Raw genomic sequence first — 21,288 nt, forward strand, 5'->3', positions numbered from 1 at the left:
AACAAAATAAACAGCTTAACATTGTTATGTTATGCTAAGTTTAAGGAAATATATTTTGTGTGACATAATTGATCAGTTTTTACACAACCCACAGCAGCATTTACATTAAGCCCACCTATTATTCTTTAAGTCTAGTTAAATGGAAACAATGGAAACAGTGTTTCAAGGACAAAGCAGTAAGTTAGCATGCACACACATGCGCAACTTCTTCATCCCTTCATATGGGTGCTGGATTCAGACGTCTCTGAATTTATGTCTGCATTGTGTCCAACTCCCTGTTGCATCAATACAGCTAATACAGTAAGTTTTAGTTAGATCATTCAGCTGCAGCAACCCCTAAAAATGCATCATTAAATTTAACGGAGCCTGATGTTCACGTCAGTAATTATATGCTATATACCAGGCTTTAGATATCTGAAGTGGTATTTTTTGGGGCTAATTATGCACGTGTTTCTTGTTTATGCAGTTTATGGCAAATTGAATATCTGTTGTAAGGGTTATAATGGTTGTGACAGACCATGTGCATTACAATCTGTCACATAATTCCCCCCTCTCTCAATACTATATGATGTGTGGGGGGAAATTGGAACCAATTATTTGTTTAATAGTCATCAACTACTCCAATAGAAATGTTTGGTATTTTTCATCTGGTGCTAGATTCCGCGTGGGAAAGCGTGAAATATTGAGAAGTTGCAAACAGCCTAAAGGAGCCCAACGCTACCGAGCCATCGTGCTTCTTTCTTGGTCACAGCACATTCAGACCCGTCAGTAGCCTACTTGGTCTCATCTCTGGTCGGCGAGTAGCACAGGGGCCCAGGAAAAAATACAAACAGACCCGACACGGCGGGGTGAAAGGTGAAGGGAGCCCTCCCCCCACCACTGTCCGCACACACTTCAGGCTCGGATTGCATGTAAAATCACATTCTCCCGGGGTGGGTGGGGGTGGAGAGGAATTCATTGTTTTGGCATGGGGCAGTGGGTTTGTGTCATAAAAAGTCTATGCTCTTACAAGTGCCTGCGCCTCCTTGACCAAGTGTCTCCATAAAACTCGATGCAAAACAAATGACTTGGAGCTGCAGGAGCAACACGTTTGGTTAGACGAATGTGGAAGAGTTTGGAGGCTTGCCTATAGCCTACCAAAAAGATTGGTTTGGCCAGTGAGTTTATAAAAAAAGGTATGAAATTCAGTAAATAAACAGTTAGGCTACATAAACCTCATCCAAGAAACTGGTTTCCACATCGCGAGTGTATGAAGTGTGTGGGGCTTTCTATGTATTTTGCAAGCCTAAATTGAAATCAAGTAAGCCTAGGTCCATTTGTATTTATATTCTATAAACGGCCATGTGTGTTCATTGGTCATGTGTGTTTGTAGGCTGTAGCCTATCCTTACCGTAATCCGTCTATCTTCCCCATTAAACCGGTCTTTCCCCGTGAAGTAGTGGAAAATAAAAAAACTAGGCAAAGCAGCAGCCACGAGGCGAACATCCGACATGCGTCGGCTATACTTAAAATTGAAAATAAATAGACGTTTTATTCATTTATGTTTCATAATGTGTATTTGTTCTTTTCATGAATCTAGGTTACAATGACACTGACTCCCAATAACTCCATGCTCTAAACATATCAGATTAAAGTGAGTTTTATTGGTTCCCTGCAGTGTAACTCTGGCCATGCCACAAAACATATATCAAGCCTATATACGCCTAATGTCCATCTAGGAATGAGCCTGAAGTGCAACATTTGGTCGTCTCAGGCATTTCCCCCGTATCACTAGCACAGTGCGGGTTGTTGCAGGAAACCTCCCCCATGTTTGAGGTCTCTCTCTCGGCCACTCGTTCTCGTCTCCACTCCGGTTCCGTGCAACATCCAGGCGGTGTGGCATCTGGTGCATCACAAATCTGCATAACAAAGAGTCCCTGGTCTTAATTGGAAATACTCATATATCTATATGTAGGCCTATATACACGAGGTTGTTTTTATTCAGTAGGCTAATTATTAAAATATATTATTGTTTTCAGACCTTGGGATAAACTGAAAGTCCTCATTTAAAAAAACAAAACAACGTATCATTGTCTATAGCACCGATATGAGAAACTTCACGGCAGATGTTTTTGCAAATTAAACCTGATACAGAAAGTAATCACTTTTTGCCTTTACTGCTTCACATCAACAGCACGGATCAATAGATAAGGCTACCTCTTTTACAACACTGTGAAGAAAAGTAATGTGAAATTGTTGCTGATTGATTCCCATTGCAGTAGCCTAACAAACGTCTAACAGTTGTCTACAATTGTTGTGCAACCTTATTATTTTGTGTTTAAAAATGTATTTAGGTCTATAGTTATATTCTATGAAAAGCGCGCGTGAATGGTCAGTTTGGATGTGGACCAATTTAGGTCAGAAGAGTTGGTTTACATTGCTTTAAATCGTCTACGTCCAACCCTACGTAAGAACTTGGCTATATATGATTAAATAAAACAATAAGCACGCATTTTGTCAAAAAAAGCAAGTTCCAAAAAAATAAAGACATGCAGTGGTCATGACGTGGGATGAAACCATCCTTGACTGTCTGTTCCTCCCTGCATCTCCCAGGCCAGGCCCGCTGCACCGGGGTTTTGGGATCTGAGTTATTCCCCCGGGGATCGGGACCTCAACAAGCTGCCCCTCCTTTCACTTCACTCTGCTGCTGTCATATAGAATCAGCACGTGAAAAGCGAGTTTTGCTGCGAGAAGAGCTCAACGTGCAGGTTATTGGTTAAAGCAACGATAATGCAGGTCAGATGACCTTACGAGTGTATGGGAGTTGAACTGGAGTTTACTTTTTGTGAAGTGATTGGGCAGCCTAGACATAATCACTGATAGCTGCACAGAAACACTGATCTCTTATTATGTTTAAACTACAACTTGGGAGGTGCATAACAGCTTTCTGCGGTTTATCGAGTAAAATATAACCTACTTCATAAATGGAAGGAGAGTTTTTTCACACTAGAGGCTACTATAATTATAACTTAATTATCTCTACGATTGTGTGGCACAATAGCCTGCAATATGCCACTGTAATGTAAGCTCTTAAATTATAAAAAGGAGACAAATATTTTTGGTCCACAACAAAGCATTGATAGGGTGACATTTTAAGGTGCAACACTATGTGTGTGTGTGTGTGTGCGCGTGTGTGTGTGTGTGTATATATATATATATATATATATATATATATATATATATATATATATATATATATATATATATATATATATATATGACACGCTGTTTAATGTAACACCGAGGTAACATCGATGCTATTCAACATACAGTGCATGCTATGTAAATAAGCAAATAGGCTTAACATTGTGGAAATGAGCATGCCCAGTCTTGAATATGGCCCCATCGCGAACAGCGATGCCCGTGAGGAACGGGCCACAAGGGATTCACGTAGCCTATAACAAAGACGGAACATAACGTAGGGAGTATTGAAAAAATATGGCTCAGGGGCGAAACACAATAGCCAGTCCAAACAGCCTTCTGAAGGCCTACCGGTAATTCAAACAATTAGTCTGTAATATACTACACAGTCACATTATTTGGACAGCGGTGTGGGTGGTGGCTTCAGCCTACGTTTCCTCTTTCTATATACGCATCTGTCTGTGTGTGTGTGTGTGTGTGTGTGTGTGTGTGTGTGTGTGTGTGTGTGTGCGTGTGTATGTGCGCGCGCGCGTGTCCGTGTGCGTGCCGGTAAGGAGTGCGCGTGCGTCTTTCAGATTGTGCGTCTTTCGTTGTGTGAATGTGGGTGCATATACTTGTATGCATGTTCCGTGCGGTGTGTGTGTGTGTGTGTGTGTGTGTGTGTGTGTTTGTGAGTGTGTTTAGGCTATATAGGTGTTTTCGGTGTGCACATACAATATGCACGTGCCTATAGACAAATTGTGTACGAAGTATTATGCATTACACCAGTTACTAGAAATAAAATAACCTAGTAGGTGACTATGTTCAATAATCCCAAAGCCTCCCAGCAAACACGGACGTGTGTGTTCCTGTTCCCTTATTATAAAAAAAACTACTTGTTGATTATAAATATTATTAACATAAGTTTATTAACATATAGCCTATATGTTTTTTAATAAATTCAATAGATTCCATAGATGTTGCTCCAAGATGTCTCTTTAAAAAATTTAACGGGAGATATTATTAGGCTTGTTTAATGGCAACACCAACCTTCACTGTCTAAAAAATCGTGTGGGAAAAGCAACCCTGACTCTGCACTTTTAGCCTGTCCAATCACTGTTCACATTGTTTTACCAGGATGAAAAGTAGGCTACCGTTTAAAAGGGATTTGTCGGTTTATCATGACTCCACTAAATTCGCAAAAATATCATTTCTAGAGTTTGACGGTAATGTAGCCAACATTTTTTTTTTAATCTCTAACCATAATTGCCTGCGCAAATACAAACTATATAAACAGTGCTACACCCTGCTTTTCAGCACATTTAAAATTATTTCACATATACATATATATATATATATATATATATATATATATATATATATATATACACACACACACACACACACACACACACACACACTGAAGGGAAAGGTATAAAAAAAGAACATTGGAAATCCCAAGGAAGTAATAAAGGTATAGACAGATAAATGAATATAGGCCTACGCAGAATGAACAAATATTGTAGGATAAGTAGGCCTAGGTAAGTCTATAGTCAGCCAGCGAGGAAAAAAAATCATATGGACGAAAAGCTAGAGCCAACAAAAGCAGATGAGTTGAGCATTGGTCAGGGCAGCAGCCTAAACGTGGAAAAGCAGCTCTCCAAGTGTAAAAAGCAAATTTATTTGTTTAAGCTGCGTTAACACACATCAAACCGTCTAAAATACCCGGAGTGTGGAGTCATTTTCCCAGCACAATCGATTGCATAGGACTACTACCGCATACATTCTGATGTGGGCCGAAAGGGAATAGCACAATACATTCCAGTCTTATCATGACACTTTGCAGGCACAGGCTACCTATTCTGGTTGTACCCGCACTATATAAACTGGGAATTTGTATCAGCTCTTTTTGCAGCTTTTGAAATATGAACTTTTTATAACTGCATTATTTACTCTAACAGCGGAGTCTGTGTGCACAATTTTAAACTACTGTGATGGTGGGTGTGTGAGGGGGTGGGGATGGAATATCCATTTTTATTGCATCACCTGTCAGCGGCGTCCAATGGGCGTCGACTCCGAGGGGCATTAATTGATGAAGGTGTCTCCAGACTGGCGCACCTCCCCTCTCTGTCATTTTATTTGTGGCTCAACCAGCAGCCAGAATAGCAGCTGCATTTTAGCTCTTATTCTGTTTCTCTCTGACTCTCTCTCTCTCTCTCTTTCTCCCTCCCCTCCAACCTCACTATTCCCTCCCTCCCTCTCTCTCTCTCTCTCTCTTCTCACTATTTTATCCGTCTGGCTGAGGCAGTGGTGTACACCTACCCCTCGTCCTGCTGCCGACCAGAGGGGAGTGGAGCCGGCAGAGGCAGGTAGCAGCAGCCCCGGCTTGGTGGACGCATCCGTCGCATTCCTCCACCATGCCGGACCGGGGCAAGAGGCGACAAGTGGATGCTGTCAGATCATTCAAGCTATTAGCCACCGGCAGCTCCATTTAAGTCCGCATGTCAAAGTTTGCATGTTCATGACGCAGCAGCAGCAGTGTGGATGGATTAAAGGTATGAGCAGGATGCCTTGAGCTCGCCACCCCATGCCATTTACTGGTAAATCCATAATATACTGAGAGTGACTACATGGATTAATACATCGGAGCGCAAACATAAAACATGGGAGACCTGGAGTGTGGCTTTGAAGAAATGCAAGGGGTGAGATTGGGATACCTGCTCATCAAAGGCAAGCAAATGTTTGCTTTGTCTCAGGTCTTCACCGACCTGCTGAAGAACATCCCCCGGACCACGGTGCACAAGCGCATGGACCACCTGGACGTGAAAAAGCACCACTGCGACCTGGAGGAGCTGCGGAAGCTTAAAGCAATAAACTCTATAGCTTTCCATGCCGCTAAATGCACCCTCATATCGCGGGAGGACGTGGAGGCTCTGTATTTCTCCTGCAAGACGGAGCGGGTGTTGAAGTCCAACAAAAGGAAAGCGAAAGCGGTGTGTTCCCCCGAGGATGAGGATGCGTCCCCGGGGCTCCTCCATGCGGACGCCGAACTGTGGAAGGAAAAAGTTTGGTTTAGTTTGCACGGTGTCCCGGAGACTCTCACACTTCACAACAAAACAGGCAGGAAGAGAGAGCTGACTCCTTGCCTTACCGACTCCAAACTACCTCAATTTTACCACAAAACCAACGGACGGGAGCACCGTTCGGTGACTAAGCCCAGTCACAAACACTTTAAAAACTATGAAACAGCTAAAATAGCAGGGAATCGTGTTACTTTGAGCCAAAGGCACTCGTTCTTCAGGAGCGCGGTGAGCCGGCAGCCGGTAGTGCTTCAGTCCGCCATAGCTGCTCAGTCCAGGCTCTCGCGCACAGCCGGCGACCTACTTCACAAAAGGAAGAGGAGGCGCGAGGGGGGCGGCGGCAGGGACAGCGCGAGGCACTCGTGGAGCAGGAGCAGATACGCGCACCACCACGTACCGCCGGTGCTGCTCGTACAACCCAAATCACCCGGCAGTCACGGGACTTCTTTTGGTGCTTTCCACCTCGGTCCGGATTTCTATCTTGACCCCAGACCTCACCATCATCATCACCACCAGCATCACCATCATCATCATCACCACCACGAGCCGAGTTTCCCGGAGAGTTACAGCAGCGACACCGAGTCCAGCACCTACTCCGACCGGGCGTACCCCGACTCGGACTTTGGGTCTGGCCTCTCCACCTCCAGCAACTCCGGGAGCTCCGAGGAGGAGGAAGAGGAGGGCGAGGACGAAGATGACACGCAGTCAGAGAGTTCAGAGGTCAGCTCAGACGAGGAGGAAAGCTCCTCTCAGTCCGACTCGAGCTCTGTTTCAAGCCGTGTTTCGGTCCAGAGCATCAGGTTCAGACGGGCCCGGGTCGGTTCTCTCGCCAAAACTCTCAACACTAGTAAAGCACCTTTGGTCCTGCAGCCCACGTTTCACTACAACAACCAGCATCAACACGAGAAACAGCACAGGACACTGGGCCACGTTGCCACTTCACAGCCAGGGGACAGACAGGAGAAACGTCAGAAATGTGAATTTACATGCAGTGAAACTAGGAAGGACTTTGGACCCTTACAGCCACCACAATTTAACTCAACTGTCACGGGGGAGAGCTTTTTTACTGAGTCCAAAAGGGGGAAAGCGTTTGAGGCTGATCCAAACAGGGCTGGCCGTGTGGTCGAGCTGGCCCCTTATTCACCGGGACCCAACCGGAATAAGGCCTTTCACCCCTCACGCAGGACACCGGGGCATCCCACCAAGTTCCCCCCGGGACTGAGCGAACAGTGTGACCAGGACAAAGAAGCCAAGCTCCCCAAATGTACCGACAAAAGGGAGGCGAAAGCCAGCAGCCTAAAACCGCCCACTCCACTGAAAAAAATAAAGATCGAGCCAGAGGAGCTCTCTGTGACCGCGGCCCCCCACTCGGACAGCGGTAGGACAGCCAGGACGCCACCCTTCAACCTCCACAATGTGAAAGTTAAAGTGGAGGAAAGCTGTGATGAATATGAATACCAGAGCCAGGCCACTGTAGTCAAATGTAAAGAAGATAAGACAGAGAGCCGCAATGGCCAATATCCCATCAAACACGGGGATTTTTTCAACAGCGGGATTAAAGCCACAGAGAAGAGCCTTGATGTGCCCCCCAGGTCCCCGTGTGGTGCTCAGGAATACAGGAGCACCCAGGACAGCCCATGTATAGAGGAGTGGGCGCACAGGAACAAAACCTGCAGGGTTCCGGTGCTGGGGAGAAAAAAAACCCGAGTTTCCAGGACGCAAACAAAACTAAACGTGCCCAGGGTCAACAAGACTGCCTCTTCCTTTTCTTCTTCTTCTTCTTCATCTTCTTCTTCCTCTTCTTCTTCTTCGTCTTCTTCTTCTTCTTTTTCTTCTTCGTCTTCTTCTCGTCCCGCGGGCTGCGAGGAGGTATCCACGGTGGATTTACCGAGCAGACGCAAACGCAGCACCGTAGCATCGCCTGCAAAAATGCCTTTCAGCCTGATGGCAAATTTCCCATCCCCGCCGTCGCTGGTTGTTGGCAGCGACGGGGATTTGTGCCCTGCTTACTCCCTGAACTCGCTGAGGGGCCCCGGGCCTCCCCCTCCGTCCCACCCCGTGTGGAGGTGGCAGCCAGGCGGCCAGATTCTCCCTCCCCCACACGCTCAGAGAACTAGGAAATGCTGAGCTGTTTTTTAAGCAAAAAAAACAAAACAAAAGCCCCCAACGTGTCCATTTCCAACCTAATGGTAGTCTTAAAGCGAGCTGACCAAATTGCTCGCAACTTTATCGGTGTTTATTATTATTTTCTGTGAATGGGTTTACATTCCGCTTTGTTTTGAAGTTTGATCGAGGAAACCCCATAAGATCCCCCTTTTGTAGCCTCAGAAAACGCCCACAGAACTGTGAGACACCGCTCGTGGATTTATATGCTTAAAAACTTTGAAATAAGCTATCAATCCTAAGCAATAGGCATATGTAAGGTTCTCGTTATTGTGTTTACTTGACTTTTTCTGATTATTTTGTCTTCGCTTTTCTATGCTGACCTGTTGGGTTGTATGGTGCAGGGTTTCAGTGGGCTGTGCTTTGTCTGAAAGAGGAAGGGGGTTAAAAAAAAACTTACACGATTCCTTGAGAAGAGCCTACTCTTAATCTAGCTGGGTTTGACTTGGTAAATAAAAGAAAATCAGGGTTTCCCATTGTGTGCCACCTGGTATATTTTATATAGTCTATCAAAGCTGTGTTTTCTTTCATTGCTGTCATGCTGACCAGTTTAGCCACAATGGCCCATGTGTCCAAGTGTTCAACTTTAGAAAATTATTTAAAAAAAAATTGGTTTATTAATGTAGCCTATATCTATACATGCTCACAGGTAAGCCTTTATTAGAATTGACAGGAATTAATTCCTGATGGTTGTGGGTTGTTTTGTTTTTTCTAGAGTGCTTGTTCTACGGTTTTCAGTCTTGTTTTTATTTCTGCGGAGTATTTCCTGGTTTGCAAATGTGTGATTGTGCACAGAAGCAGGCCCAGACACAACACAGGCCTTATGTACAGACAATCAAAAATAATAAGGCTCAGACCTTCATATCACGTTAGGTACCACGATAGACTCGAGGTATGTCCCTCCTGGTCCACTTGGCCACCGATTTCTCCTGCACACCATGTTTGTGTCAAGTGCAGTCTGTATTTGCGTTTAAAGCACGAACGTTTGAAGAGAAAAAAAAGTAAAAGACAGACATAATGACAATGTCCAAGATTGGCTATGGGTATGAGGTTCAGGAGTCACAGTGGGGAAAACAGCACCAAAACAGCGTGGAACCCCTAGCTACTCTGGCTACTCAGAAACAATGCGACAAAGCACAAGAGATAGGCTTAAATGCATTGCACTTTGATACTGTTGGGGGGTCTTGTTTCAGCTTTAGGGATTTAGCCTGTGAAATGATGTCTGAGAGATGCTGATAGAAAATAACGACATTTGGTTGTTGACACAAAGGCCAAACTGCATTCATTTGACTGCTATTTGAATATTTAGGACTCACCCATATGAGTTTCTAACCATGCCATGATGGTCTTCTGATTTTCTGTAATTTAAAAATACGCTAGTTTCCGTGAAGGTACTGTTGTTCATTATCCTATTTTTAGTTGAAGTCATTTGTCTCGATCTGAGCTGGAAATAAACGCCAATTATTTCCTATTATTGGACAACCAAAATACAATAAATTTTTAAGATATTGCTTTCTTTATTTGTTAAGGAGCCTACATCACCATCCCATTATCTTTAATGTAGCCTTTGAATGTGGCCGCTCAGTGAATGTAGTATACCCCAGACCTGTTTCATTTAGGCCTACTCCCGAAATTCAGTAATATACTTCAGTGTACACACCTTTAAGCAAAAGTAAATCAACCTACATGTGGGTATTTTTAAGTAAATGCGTAGATGTTTTTAATGGCAGTGCAGGACGCGCTCTACTAATTGGCAGGCTTTTCTGTCTGCGACAAAGAGAGGCCCATCTTATAGCGAGCCAGATAACAACAAACCCAAAGCCCGTGAATGATGTCAGACCCTCACAAGCACAGTAAAGGGTGCATTCATTCAGAGGATTATAGAAACTATTTAATGGGTGATTGTAAAACGAGAAAGAAATGTACAAAAAGTGAGTTTCACTCTACCTAAACTAGTGTGGATACATATGGTAGATGTTTAAAGCACCACTCTACAGCCATGAAGCCCCAAACTCACCGTGGGCCTTATTTCTGAGGCTGGAGCGACAATTCAAACTTGAACTCATATTCTCAGCCTGTAAACTAGCTATTTTTGCAGCCGTGACACAAGCTGGTATATGAGCAGACCAGCAGTAAAAACGGAGGGGGTTGCACAGGGTTGAGAGGGGGAGTTGCTGTGTTGCAAGAGCGAAGCTTTCAACCTTTAATCCGCATAGGCTGCACGGCACAGGAAGAAGAGGAATAGCTTGCGCCCAAAGCAGTGCGGGTTTGCCCCCCTGACGCACCAGCCTATTCTCACGCAGTACTCACAATGCACGGCTGAGGGACAGAGATGGTGGTAATGGCCTGTTGGGAGGGTCTTTCCACCGTTAAGACAAATAGCTCTCTGACAGTGACGCTATCAATGTAAACAATTGCATCGTGCAGCAGCTAGAGGCTGCGTGCACTCTCTCCCCCCTTCCTCCTCCTCTTCCCTTACTTCCCTGCCCTCCTCATTCACTCATTCACTTCTCTTTTTTTAATACAATACTTGAGGTCAGGTTTTTGACATGGAATTTGAAGTCACTGGTTGTTTTGTGAAACTGAATATTTATTTTTGTGATTTCTTTTTTTTTTCTGGGGTTTCTTGTATATTGATCTTGTTGTTGTGGATATATATAGAACAACTGCACTCGAAATGGAAACTTGAACGTTGGATTTCTGAAGCACTTTCCCTTTCTTTTTTTAATTATGAAGCATTCATTAAACGCGACTGAGTGTAATTATCAGACTCTTTCTCTTTGTTTTGAGTTGGACAATCATTTGTTGTTTTGGAGGGGGTGGGGGGGGGGGGGTAACAGATTTAATGACGGAGAAATTGGCCTGGGATTGGCGTTAGGAGAAGGTTATGATAACAAAGAAGTAAAGTGATTTTTAAACTTTTCAATGGGGTTTCCCCTTTTCTTTTTTTTAATCTTATATTTGGGGAACACAGCTGCTTTTCATCATGGATATATGTTGCACTACTTTGCCATTAAATGTCCTCGACCTTTCAATTTACTCTGTAACACGAGTAATTTCATAAATGTTTAAAGGCGTTTAGGGAAATTAGACATATATGTCTTCAATTAAATTACAGATAGAGTTCTGTCCTGAGGCCAAAAGGCTTCAGATAAATAAGGGAATAGACGCCAAATAGATCTACACTAGTGCTGATCCACACTGTGGGCAGTTTAAACTAACAATAGAACTAATGATGACTGATGGTAAATACCCCTCAAACATGGCTGCATACAGTATCTTCAGTTTGGTTGAACTCTTATAGCAGTGAGGGAATCCCTTCCCAGGTGTATTTCAGGGGTGTGTGGCGGAAGAAGTGGTAGGCCTGAGGAGCCTGCAATAATTACAAGAGGCAAACCGCAGACATTTACGCATGCAGCATTTCCAACCACTGCACGAGGTGGTGCAAGCCTACTCGCTTTAATACATGATGAAGCAGAGAGAAACCCCAAAAGGCTGGCCTGAACAAGACTCTTGCAGGGAAGCTGAACATGTGTGCAACTCCTAAAACAAACAATATTTAACTTGCATGCATTTGCAGGAAGCTTGTGCGCAGAGATGGTTAACGTGTCGAGTGAAACATCTTTATTCCCTTCGACAAATACTTATTTAAGTATTAGTCCTGCAGCAACTATATAGCGGAAATAGCCACATCTAGAGTAGGCTATAGGGATACCATAGTGGATAAAATACAATAAAATGAACAAATAATTCACAGCCATAGGTACCTGTATTGACACACAGGAATACAGCTAAACTCGCCCAAAGGCTATTCACAATATTGTGTATGCGCAGAACCATGCAACTTTTCTAAGAAGCTTTTGCTCTTCGATCAATCTGAGCCCCGAGGTTGATCAGGGGAGCCGGGGCTGCTGCTGCTGGAGCCTGCAGGGGCCATACTGGGAGCAGAGACAAGCCATTATACTGCTGGCGTTTCAGGGTTAAATTCCAGTGCGGATTGGGAACCAGTAGACTGTAACTTCTATAGAATACCAATAGAAATAATACGTGAAAAAGAACAAAACAAGCCGTAACACAATTTGGTTTTAATAAAAACAAAGGTTTTCTAAAGAGCCCAGCTTATTGCACTCAAAATTATATTTGTCTACATTTGACTACATGTTTGGGAAAACGGGTAATGCTGACAGACACATGCCGCGTTAAGGTCAGCAATTTGCATTGATCTTTGAGACACTTAAATACACGGAGACCGATAAAAGCTGTCAGGACGTTTGTATGTTTAATCTCTCAACTGTAAAGTATTTGCCTGTCACTCGCCCCTTCACACACAAAGTCACTCACAAGCTCATAATATTATGGTGTAAAATATTAATAAACAAAACAAGAGGAAAATTTGTAAAATGTGTGTGTGTGTGTGTGTGTGTGTGTGTGTGTGTGTGTGTGTGTGTGTGCGCGCGCGCGTGCGCGCATTAGCAATTAAGCGTAGCCTTTTTTCTTTCTCTGTTTGAATGAATTTTTGAGTCTCTTGAGCAAGAGAGCACGAAAACGGCTCTCTGCATAATAAAATAGCTTAGCACAAAATTAGCACTGAAGCCTCGCTGTGTAACGGTGAAACCTGCAGATTGCAAGCACACACTTTTTGTTTGTGTGCCATGAAGCCTGTATGGGAAAGCTGCTGCTGCAGGACTGACCTGCTGTGGATGAAATACCATTTGCATTGTGAATATAAAATATTAACATAAGGCTGAAATAAACTTTCATATTTATCTAGAATTAAAGGAAGGTCAAGCTATTTAATTAGTATAAATGTAATACATTATTAAATTAATTCTGCACTTTTTCCTAATGTTATTGCTGCAAGGACAGTGATTAGTAAGATATACTTTTCAGTTCATACTGAAATAATGCTGGCATAGTGCGTCCCACAGAGTCTAAACACACAATGCAAACCCCACTTAACAGTGTCATCCACGAGATGATCACAGTACTTTGGTTTGGGCTCCTGGTAACACTCAGACACTGCATGTGCAACAAACCAATCGGCGTGCCTGCACGTATACACTCTGGACGTTTAGATGAGTGACATGCAACCTCTATCGGTTCAATAATTATGGCAGTCAGCCGACTGTGTGGTGCTAATAGAAGGGGGGAATGGATAGGCTACATGTATCGTAATTAAGTGCATAATTCCAAAACAAAAGCTTACTCCTTTAATGAAGTGAAACACCACGCGGAGTTTAAGTGTGTGGCTGTCCCCATGTGAGTCAAACTAAACTGAGAGCAGAGCTTCTGTTTAAGGTGTAAAACAAAATTTCCCCATGAGAAGTCGGTATTATAAACGAATGGCTCCTCCATGCGCTGAACTGGGAGTGCTCCTCTGTGGCACCCATGTGCTTTTCCCTCTTTAACGTGAATTTATAGGCTACAAACTATATGAGAAAGAGGGTGGATTAAAAGAACAAAACACATTTCTCTCCCCATATTTTTCTTCCTGGTTTTAATATTTTTACCTTTTTGAGGTTTGAGCTAAGCACTTTCATGCTTCAACAGTTGTGACTTTAGAGTTTGAGTTACATATCGGAGTGAGGCTACAGCTCTATCGAGAGCTTTATTGTATCCCAAGATTTCCATTTTTATTTACAACCTTAATTTCATACAAATTCGGTTTGAATCTTTTAGTAATTTACAGCCCCATTTACAGCCTATGGGCATGTTGCTATTACAGTTTAAGTGTATGGTGACTGGCAATCAATCGATATACCTTAAAGACCTCCATGAATTAAAAATAAGTAGGTCAGGGGCTCATTACATTATTAAATTAATATAATCATGCAGCCATAACGTAAGACCGGAGTGATACAAAAGCACAAATAAGAATTAAGGGATTTTTAATCGTCTTCAACAACCTTTCCAGAAGTTTATAGGTCACTGCATGGTTCCTATAATACCTGACGTTCCCACATATTCATTAACATTTCCGCTGAAGTCATGTGTATGCATTTCATTGTAGTCTCCATCACCACAATCGTGGCTTAACATGAAGGAGGAAACAGCGGGAGAAACAGCGCTGCCTCTGCTGGGTTTTACCCGGCATCCCCCTGCACAGACCCGGGGTCAGAGGGAGGGATGGCGGCATGTGTAGAGAGGAGATGGGAACAACACTGCTGCTGTAACTTTTCCTTAAAAAATAAAAAAACACCCCAAAACGTCAAATAGAGTATTACTGAATATTTAATTGGTTAGTTTGTCACTGCAATTTAAACAATTAAAATGATTGTAGCCTACTTTAACTGTGCAGCCACATGCGTTTAAAAATTCTTTTGAAATGTTGCATACCATACCTGTATTTGTTTGGGCTCCTGGTAACACAACAACACATTATATTAACAAAAATGATAAATGTCAAAGTGGGTTGTATTATTATTACTATTATTTTATTTGTATTATTATTTAGAATAGTCAGCATTCTGACCAAAATGTATGATTCTCCATTTAGTGAGGATGTCTCTGCTGAAGTGACTGCATTTTCCAGCCTCCATGTGCTAATTAAAATCAAATGCTCTCGAGTTAATAACTGACTCCAAAGCGCTGAAAACACGTTAAGAAAGGACACAGGGAGCCCACAGGGCCGATGTGTGGTGGGTTTCCCTGGCCAGAGGGACTGCATGGGGGAGGAAGGGGAAAAGCAGCACCAGAGGGCTTCTGCTCGGTCATGGAGCTCAACTCCATTTGTAAAGGCTTTTCTGCGGGCAGGAGAGAGCCAGATGTAGCCTAATGTTGCATGGAGACTGGAGCAACTTTAAACATACAATTCAATCAGTTACCAACAAGCCCGCTTCTATGACGTGTGTTGGCCTCGAGTGCAGCTTTAAGCTCGGTGTTATGGCGATCAGTGTGAGCCCACTCAACACTGATCAGAATCACAGCAAGGCATTTCATACTCATCTCATTTAGGCTGTTGTGCTGCTATGTATCAACATATCATTAGTTAAACCTACGCCACCCGCCTCTTTTTTCTGTTGGCCTATATTGTGTTTAAATAGCCTCCCATCAGAGGTTTATTTATGAATTATTCATTAGTTTGAACTAGACCATTGTTATACCTATTTTTATTAGACCGTTTATAGACCGACACAAAGCTGCTTTACACATTTCCTATATTCAAAAGTGTTTAAGCTCCAGTGTAAGTTAAGTGTTTGGAGCTGATTTTATTAGAAATTAATATAACTTTGTTTTTATTATTACTGATGAAAAATTGCACTTTAACTAAAAACTGTAGCCTAGCTTTCAAACCTTCCCAAAATTCATACTTTCAGTTAATGTGACACAGAAAAACGTTGTCTTCAGTTGGATATAGGAAAAATATGCAGCCAAGCTAAAACCGTTTTAGTTCCATGAACATAAAATAAGACAACATGTAACCCCAAATGTATTTTTATAAAGTTATTTTTAAGTTCAAGTTTGAAATTCCTGTTCCATTTTTTTAAATTACCTAATCCCATTACATGAATGATTGAACATGTGCATATATGAGCATGTTTCAACTTCCATCCTTAACTTATTATTATTATTATTATTATTATTATTATTATTATCATCCTCATCAATTATTATTATTAGAATTAGGCCTAATGTAGGCTATATTATTAGTTTTTTTTAAATGAAAAAATATACATAAAAACTACTCCTTGGCAATGAAATAATATGAAATTGTGAGACTTTTTATAAATGACCTTTTCGAAAGTGTTTGTGTTAAAACATTAAATGATTTGCCTTTAAACTGAACTCCTCTTCCACACACACACACACACACACACACACACACACACACAACTCATAACTTTGTTGTAAGCTATACTTTTTCTGACAAGGACACATTATTTGCATTTTAAAGTACATCTTCACATTCATTTACATCTTTATATTATTTATGCAAAAAACTATGAAGCTTTCACAATGTATTTGGTCTAATTTCACTGGTTTTCCATAACTACATTCTTTAGAGGTTGACCTAAAACATGCTGGACAGCTGTCCTTCAAAAGGTATTTTGTGTTTTCATTAAAAAGAAGAAAAAAGTACTGTCCTATAAATGAAACTATTTACAATTATACAATTTAAATGCATATATTTTCTGTCTATTTGGATACATTTGATATAAGCAGCCATACAATGTAGTCCTATAGGGCATGAGATTAGATAACAATTTAAAGCTCCTATGTGTTCATCCTTTATATCAGCTGATTGAAATGTTCCACAGCCTGAAAACTAATATCTGGACACTAGATCCCTTTATAAAACGACAGATCAGTTGAGAACATTACACACTAGAGGGGGATTTGAACACGGCCACAAGCAGCGGTGACCTTTGACCCCTCATACCAGGGAGTTAGGACAAGGAGCCCAGGCTGGATCGGGGATAAAAGCCATCAACACTCACACTCACACACACACACAGACACACACACACACACACACACACACACACACACACACACACACACACACACTCACAACAAACAGAGAACCTCCTGCACTGCTAATACAGAGACACATCAAAAATCTATAGAAGTTGTATTATTACCATATAAAACAGAATAATCATTGGGATATGACCATAACACTGGCAGAAGACGAGTTACTGTTAGAGTGTTAGTTCTGCATTGGCCTGCATGCATTCAGGCCACAGCTTGTTGATTATTGATCACTATGTCAGTGCCATTGCCCTTTGCCTAAGTCGACAGATATTTTCACCTCAGTTGGGGCTGTATGTCAAACGTCAGACCAATGAAAAACACAGCATATTGCCTTGCTGCAGGGCACGCAGGCAGGACCCATGATGTGTCAAAACCAGATTTTAGCGAATGAGTGAAGTTTGTTAAATTGGGAGGGAAATACAATAGGACACTTTTTGGAAGGTTGTCTTTGCCTTTGCCAGATAAGGTTTCAGCCAACTTTTTTCACCCACTTCTTAATAGAGTATTCAGGATGTGTGACAAAGGGGAAAGCCAGACTTATTGTAACTAACTCTTTATTTAGGCCTAATTTCACTAAGAACTTTCCTCTATTAATATACTAATATGCTTTATCAATTTATCCTGTATGGTATTGCTATGTAGATTTAAAATGTGGCTGGTATGTTTAACAGTACGTTTACAATAAGCTTACCTTTATGGCTTCCTTCAGTTTGATTTGTATTAAGACTTACAAAGTGATTTAAGTTTACAGGTTGGCCTGTATTGTGTTTTTATCTCATTTTTATTGCTTAATTGTAAGTTCCTATAATGACTTAATCGCACTTAAGATTTTTTTTTTTTTTTTTTATCTTGTATAGCATCAACAGAATATTATTCTGATGTAAAATGTTGTTTCATTTTGATATTTTTTATTTCCTGGTGTTTCCTGTGTTTGGAGATTGCTCCTGCTGACCCAGCTCAGATAAGATCTGCATGTTACAGTGAATCCTCGTTAATAATTTGGCCTGATTGAGGCTTGTTTGGAGAGTAATCTGAGCCTCTCCTCCCCCCGGGGGAAACAGCCACAGAGCACCGTCAAATAGCTTTTAAATAAGGATGTTTCACTTAGGCTATGTGTTTAAGCGAGGGGACTCCAGTCAAGGCTAAAACGTTATTATAAGGGCGCGCAATGCTTTAATGACGCTTTAGATCTAATAAATGCATGATTACCTCGTGTGTTCTAATGGACCCATACACTGTTTTTCTGTGTGATTACTTAACCCGTTTTTTAGCCGAATTAACCATGAATGAACTTTAGGTCCCTGCTAAATTATGCAATATGTCACCATATATATATATATATATATATATATATATTTGTAACTTTTCTCCAGTCACATTCGCTCTGCTTTGACCTCTCTCAGATATGATACTAGAACTGCAGCTTACTTCTGGTTTATCATGACCCTCCAAATTTTCCTTTTGCGTTTCCAGGCCCCCATTGATGGATTCGTGTCTGAGCAGCTTGCAAATTAATTTGTAAATGCACTGAATAAGGACTGGATGCTGGGAGTTTCATGGCACGCAACAACTCAAGTAACCTATGCATTGCTGAAGTCCCTTTATTAAAAAGCTCCGTGCAAAGAGAGTTGACTGGGTAGTTTTGTGCTTGTTGAGGGGATCATCAGACACACAGGTCCGAGGAGCTGTTGTTAATGCAGCTGATTGGATGACATTAATGTTTGACTTAACTGCGAGATAGGCCTCATTAATGAATAAAGTGACATGCGTTTGTATTAATAATGACACACACGACTTTAATATAGGCCAATCAATGTTTTATATAAGTCTTCCATTAGTTGCCCATCAAAAGTGTTGTGCTATTAATTGTTTTCCAGCTTAGAAAGATGAAATCTATCCTAGATTACACAAGATACCCCAACTAGCGTGCTGCAAAGCCACGATCAACAGCTGCTTGAAATACAAAGTGCTACTTAAAAACTATGTATGTGGGAATAGAATAGAATAAAGGTAAAGAAGCTGTTAAAACATGATATAACAAAAATTCTTCTTTCTTCAAATAAAACCGATTTTATTTTTGCTGATTGAGGATTGAGTTGTCTCTCTTCTCCTGTGGAAACTGGCTGCCATGACTGCCCAATCTGCTTATCTTGTTTCATTTGTGTTTTGGCAACATGATGCAGCGGTTTGCCTCTCTGGGCTCCTACCAAATAGAAAATGTTCCACTGCATCTATGTCAAAATCACAAAGCTGATGAAGTGAGAGAGGGGGGGGCTGCTTGTAATCACAGACCTACTCATATTTAGAAAGCTTTACTCAAAGCGCCATGAAGTTGATGAATAAGAAATCTCTGTGGGCACACCTGAACCTTTTTTCTTCTTTTTCTTTTTAAGTAATCTGACATTATCTACCAATTATTTATCTTTTGTAGATATTAAATTTGTAGATGTTACATTGATCCCTGCTTTAGGGTGAGTGTGGTTGTCACAAGATTACATGTGTGCTGAATTTATTTTTGTCTCTGAGAAACTAAAAATATATTGGAACATGTTCACCAAACCACTGCCTGAACAAGACTCCTTTATAAAACAGTAATCGGTTAAAAAGAAAAGTATTCAAGCTGTATGGCTCATTTATTAATATTGTTGACAGAGAAGGGGTCTGGTGAGAACAGGCCTATCTGTCTTCCAAATAAAGTACTAAAATATACTTTAATTTGTACAAAGACCTCTGACGAATGAGCAAAAAGAAACGGGTATAAGGGGTTAATATTCCTCCAGAAAACCCAAAATAATTTGGTTGTAAAAGAGGAAGTTGCACTTGGCCTGATCAGACAGCCAAACATAGAATGGAGCAATCATACAATCATGTTTTTATTAAAATGTCTCAACTATTTTATTCTCAGATGAGGAGAACTTTCTTCTGTTTATGGTGTGGTGGCGAATAAAAAGGTTGGTCAAATATGACCTCCAAAAACTTTAACTTTGATATATATATATATATAATTTTTTTTTTTTTACATCTCTTCAGTTTAAAGTGCATATCTTCGTAGCACATGACAAGATGAAGTCTAACCCCTTCTTTTATTCCCTCTCATAAAGTCACCCGATACACGCGTTACATTATGCAAATTATAAGTAAACTGAATTGATGGGCTGATTCCCCTTCACTACATCCCTGCTTTTATAACAAAACCCTCATGACTATATCTATTTTCAATACCGCTCCACCCCAAGCGACTTCCCAGTCTACCGGAGTCAGCTGTGCGGGTTTCCCCAGCGGGCTCGCTGTCCTCGGTAGGGGCGCAGACTGCGGAGCTTCCATACCGCTTCGTCTCGATATAACGACTCTCCGTTACGCAGCGCCATAACGCTCATCTAGCGGCTTCTTTTGAAAGATTTCGTTGACTTAATCATTTGTGAGTTGTCTCACCACGCGCACACGTTGAAAACACAGCACGCGCTTAACGAATTAAGCCTGTTATTAGAGTTAAAGGCCCGCGGTGTACTTCACGCACCGTCACGACTACAGCGCTACATATTGATGTTTAGGGTTTAGTTAGAAAATGCTTCTCAAAGTGTGATCCGGGCACCTCCCGGGCGGCTTGATGGGCTCCGGGAGGTACCGCTCCAAATTAAGCCTGATTTAGGCTATTTCACTATAATTTCATTCACGGTGAATGGTTCCAATTGAATAGCCTATATGGGTTCAAATATAGGTTTCACTCCCACGACGTTTTGTTTTCATATTGAATCTATAAGATATTGAATCAACAATAACAATCCCGCTATTTAGTTTTTATGAAAATCAAGTAAGCTTTGTTTGTGTTTGTTGTGGTCTCGCATAATTTGACTTGGTGTTTTTATGACGTGAAGACGTGTGTGAGTCCCCGAGTGGAGAGACGAAACGAAATCGCCAGAATATGCGCGTATTCCGTATAAAAAATGGACAGAGAAAATGTGTTTGATTTCCCTCTGCTGTGCCTCTGTCTGCTACAGTCGGCTCGAGGAGATGCTGCGGTCTGACAGCGCCCCCCGATGGCCGCAAGAAATAAGGGGAAATTCTCTTAAAGGGGATGTCTGGGAAACCGGAAGAGTTTTTTTAAGGTGGAGCGGTGGAGTTAGCTTCACTGCTTTTTTTCCACTAAAGGGCTCACAGGGCAAAGCTGGACTCAGACGCAACACTTTAACCGGTTCCGTTGTGTTTTTGCATTTCTCGCTCTGACAGCTCACAGTTGCTCTGCAAAAATATGCGTATTGAAAGTGCATTCGCGCTGGAACTTACAATCTCACCTTTGTTAAAGTAAGTACAAAAATACCACAGCTGGTGAGATCATTTTTCTCTCTTTCAGTTTCAAACGACGTTCTTCGAGAATTTCATTGATTTAAGCAATTAAGTGGCGACCAGTGTT

General features: G+C 41.7%; 1 protein-coding gene across 1 annotated transcript; it reads left to right on the forward strand.

Annotated features, from left to right (window-relative positions):
• The first annotated feature begins 5,786 nt into the window (after window positions 1-5,786).
• On the forward strand, window positions 5,787-11,165 carry skida1 (SKI/DACH domain containing 1). Its single transcript, XM_031281905.2, has one exon. It carries the CDS (start codon window positions 5,823-5,825, stop codon window positions 8,364-8,366), a length of 2,544 nt encoding a protein of 847 aa, XP_031137765.2. The 5' UTR covers window positions 5,787-5,822; the 3' UTR covers window positions 8,367-11,165.
• The last annotated feature ends 10,123 nt before the right edge of the window (window positions 11,166-21,288 follow it).

This window comes from Sander lucioperca, chromosome 1 (assembly GCF_008315115.2).
Source record: "Sander lucioperca isolate FBNREF2018 chromosome 1, SLUC_FBN_1.2, whole genome shotgun sequence".
Classification (NCBI taxonomy): domain Eukaryota; kingdom Metazoa; phylum Chordata; class Actinopteri; order Perciformes; family Percidae; genus Sander; species Sander lucioperca.

Coding starts and splice junctions, on each gene's coding strand:
- skida1 (XM_031281905.2), top strand. CDS start 5,823: ATGGGAGACCTGGAGTGTGGCTTTGAAGAAATGCAAGGGGTGAGATTG.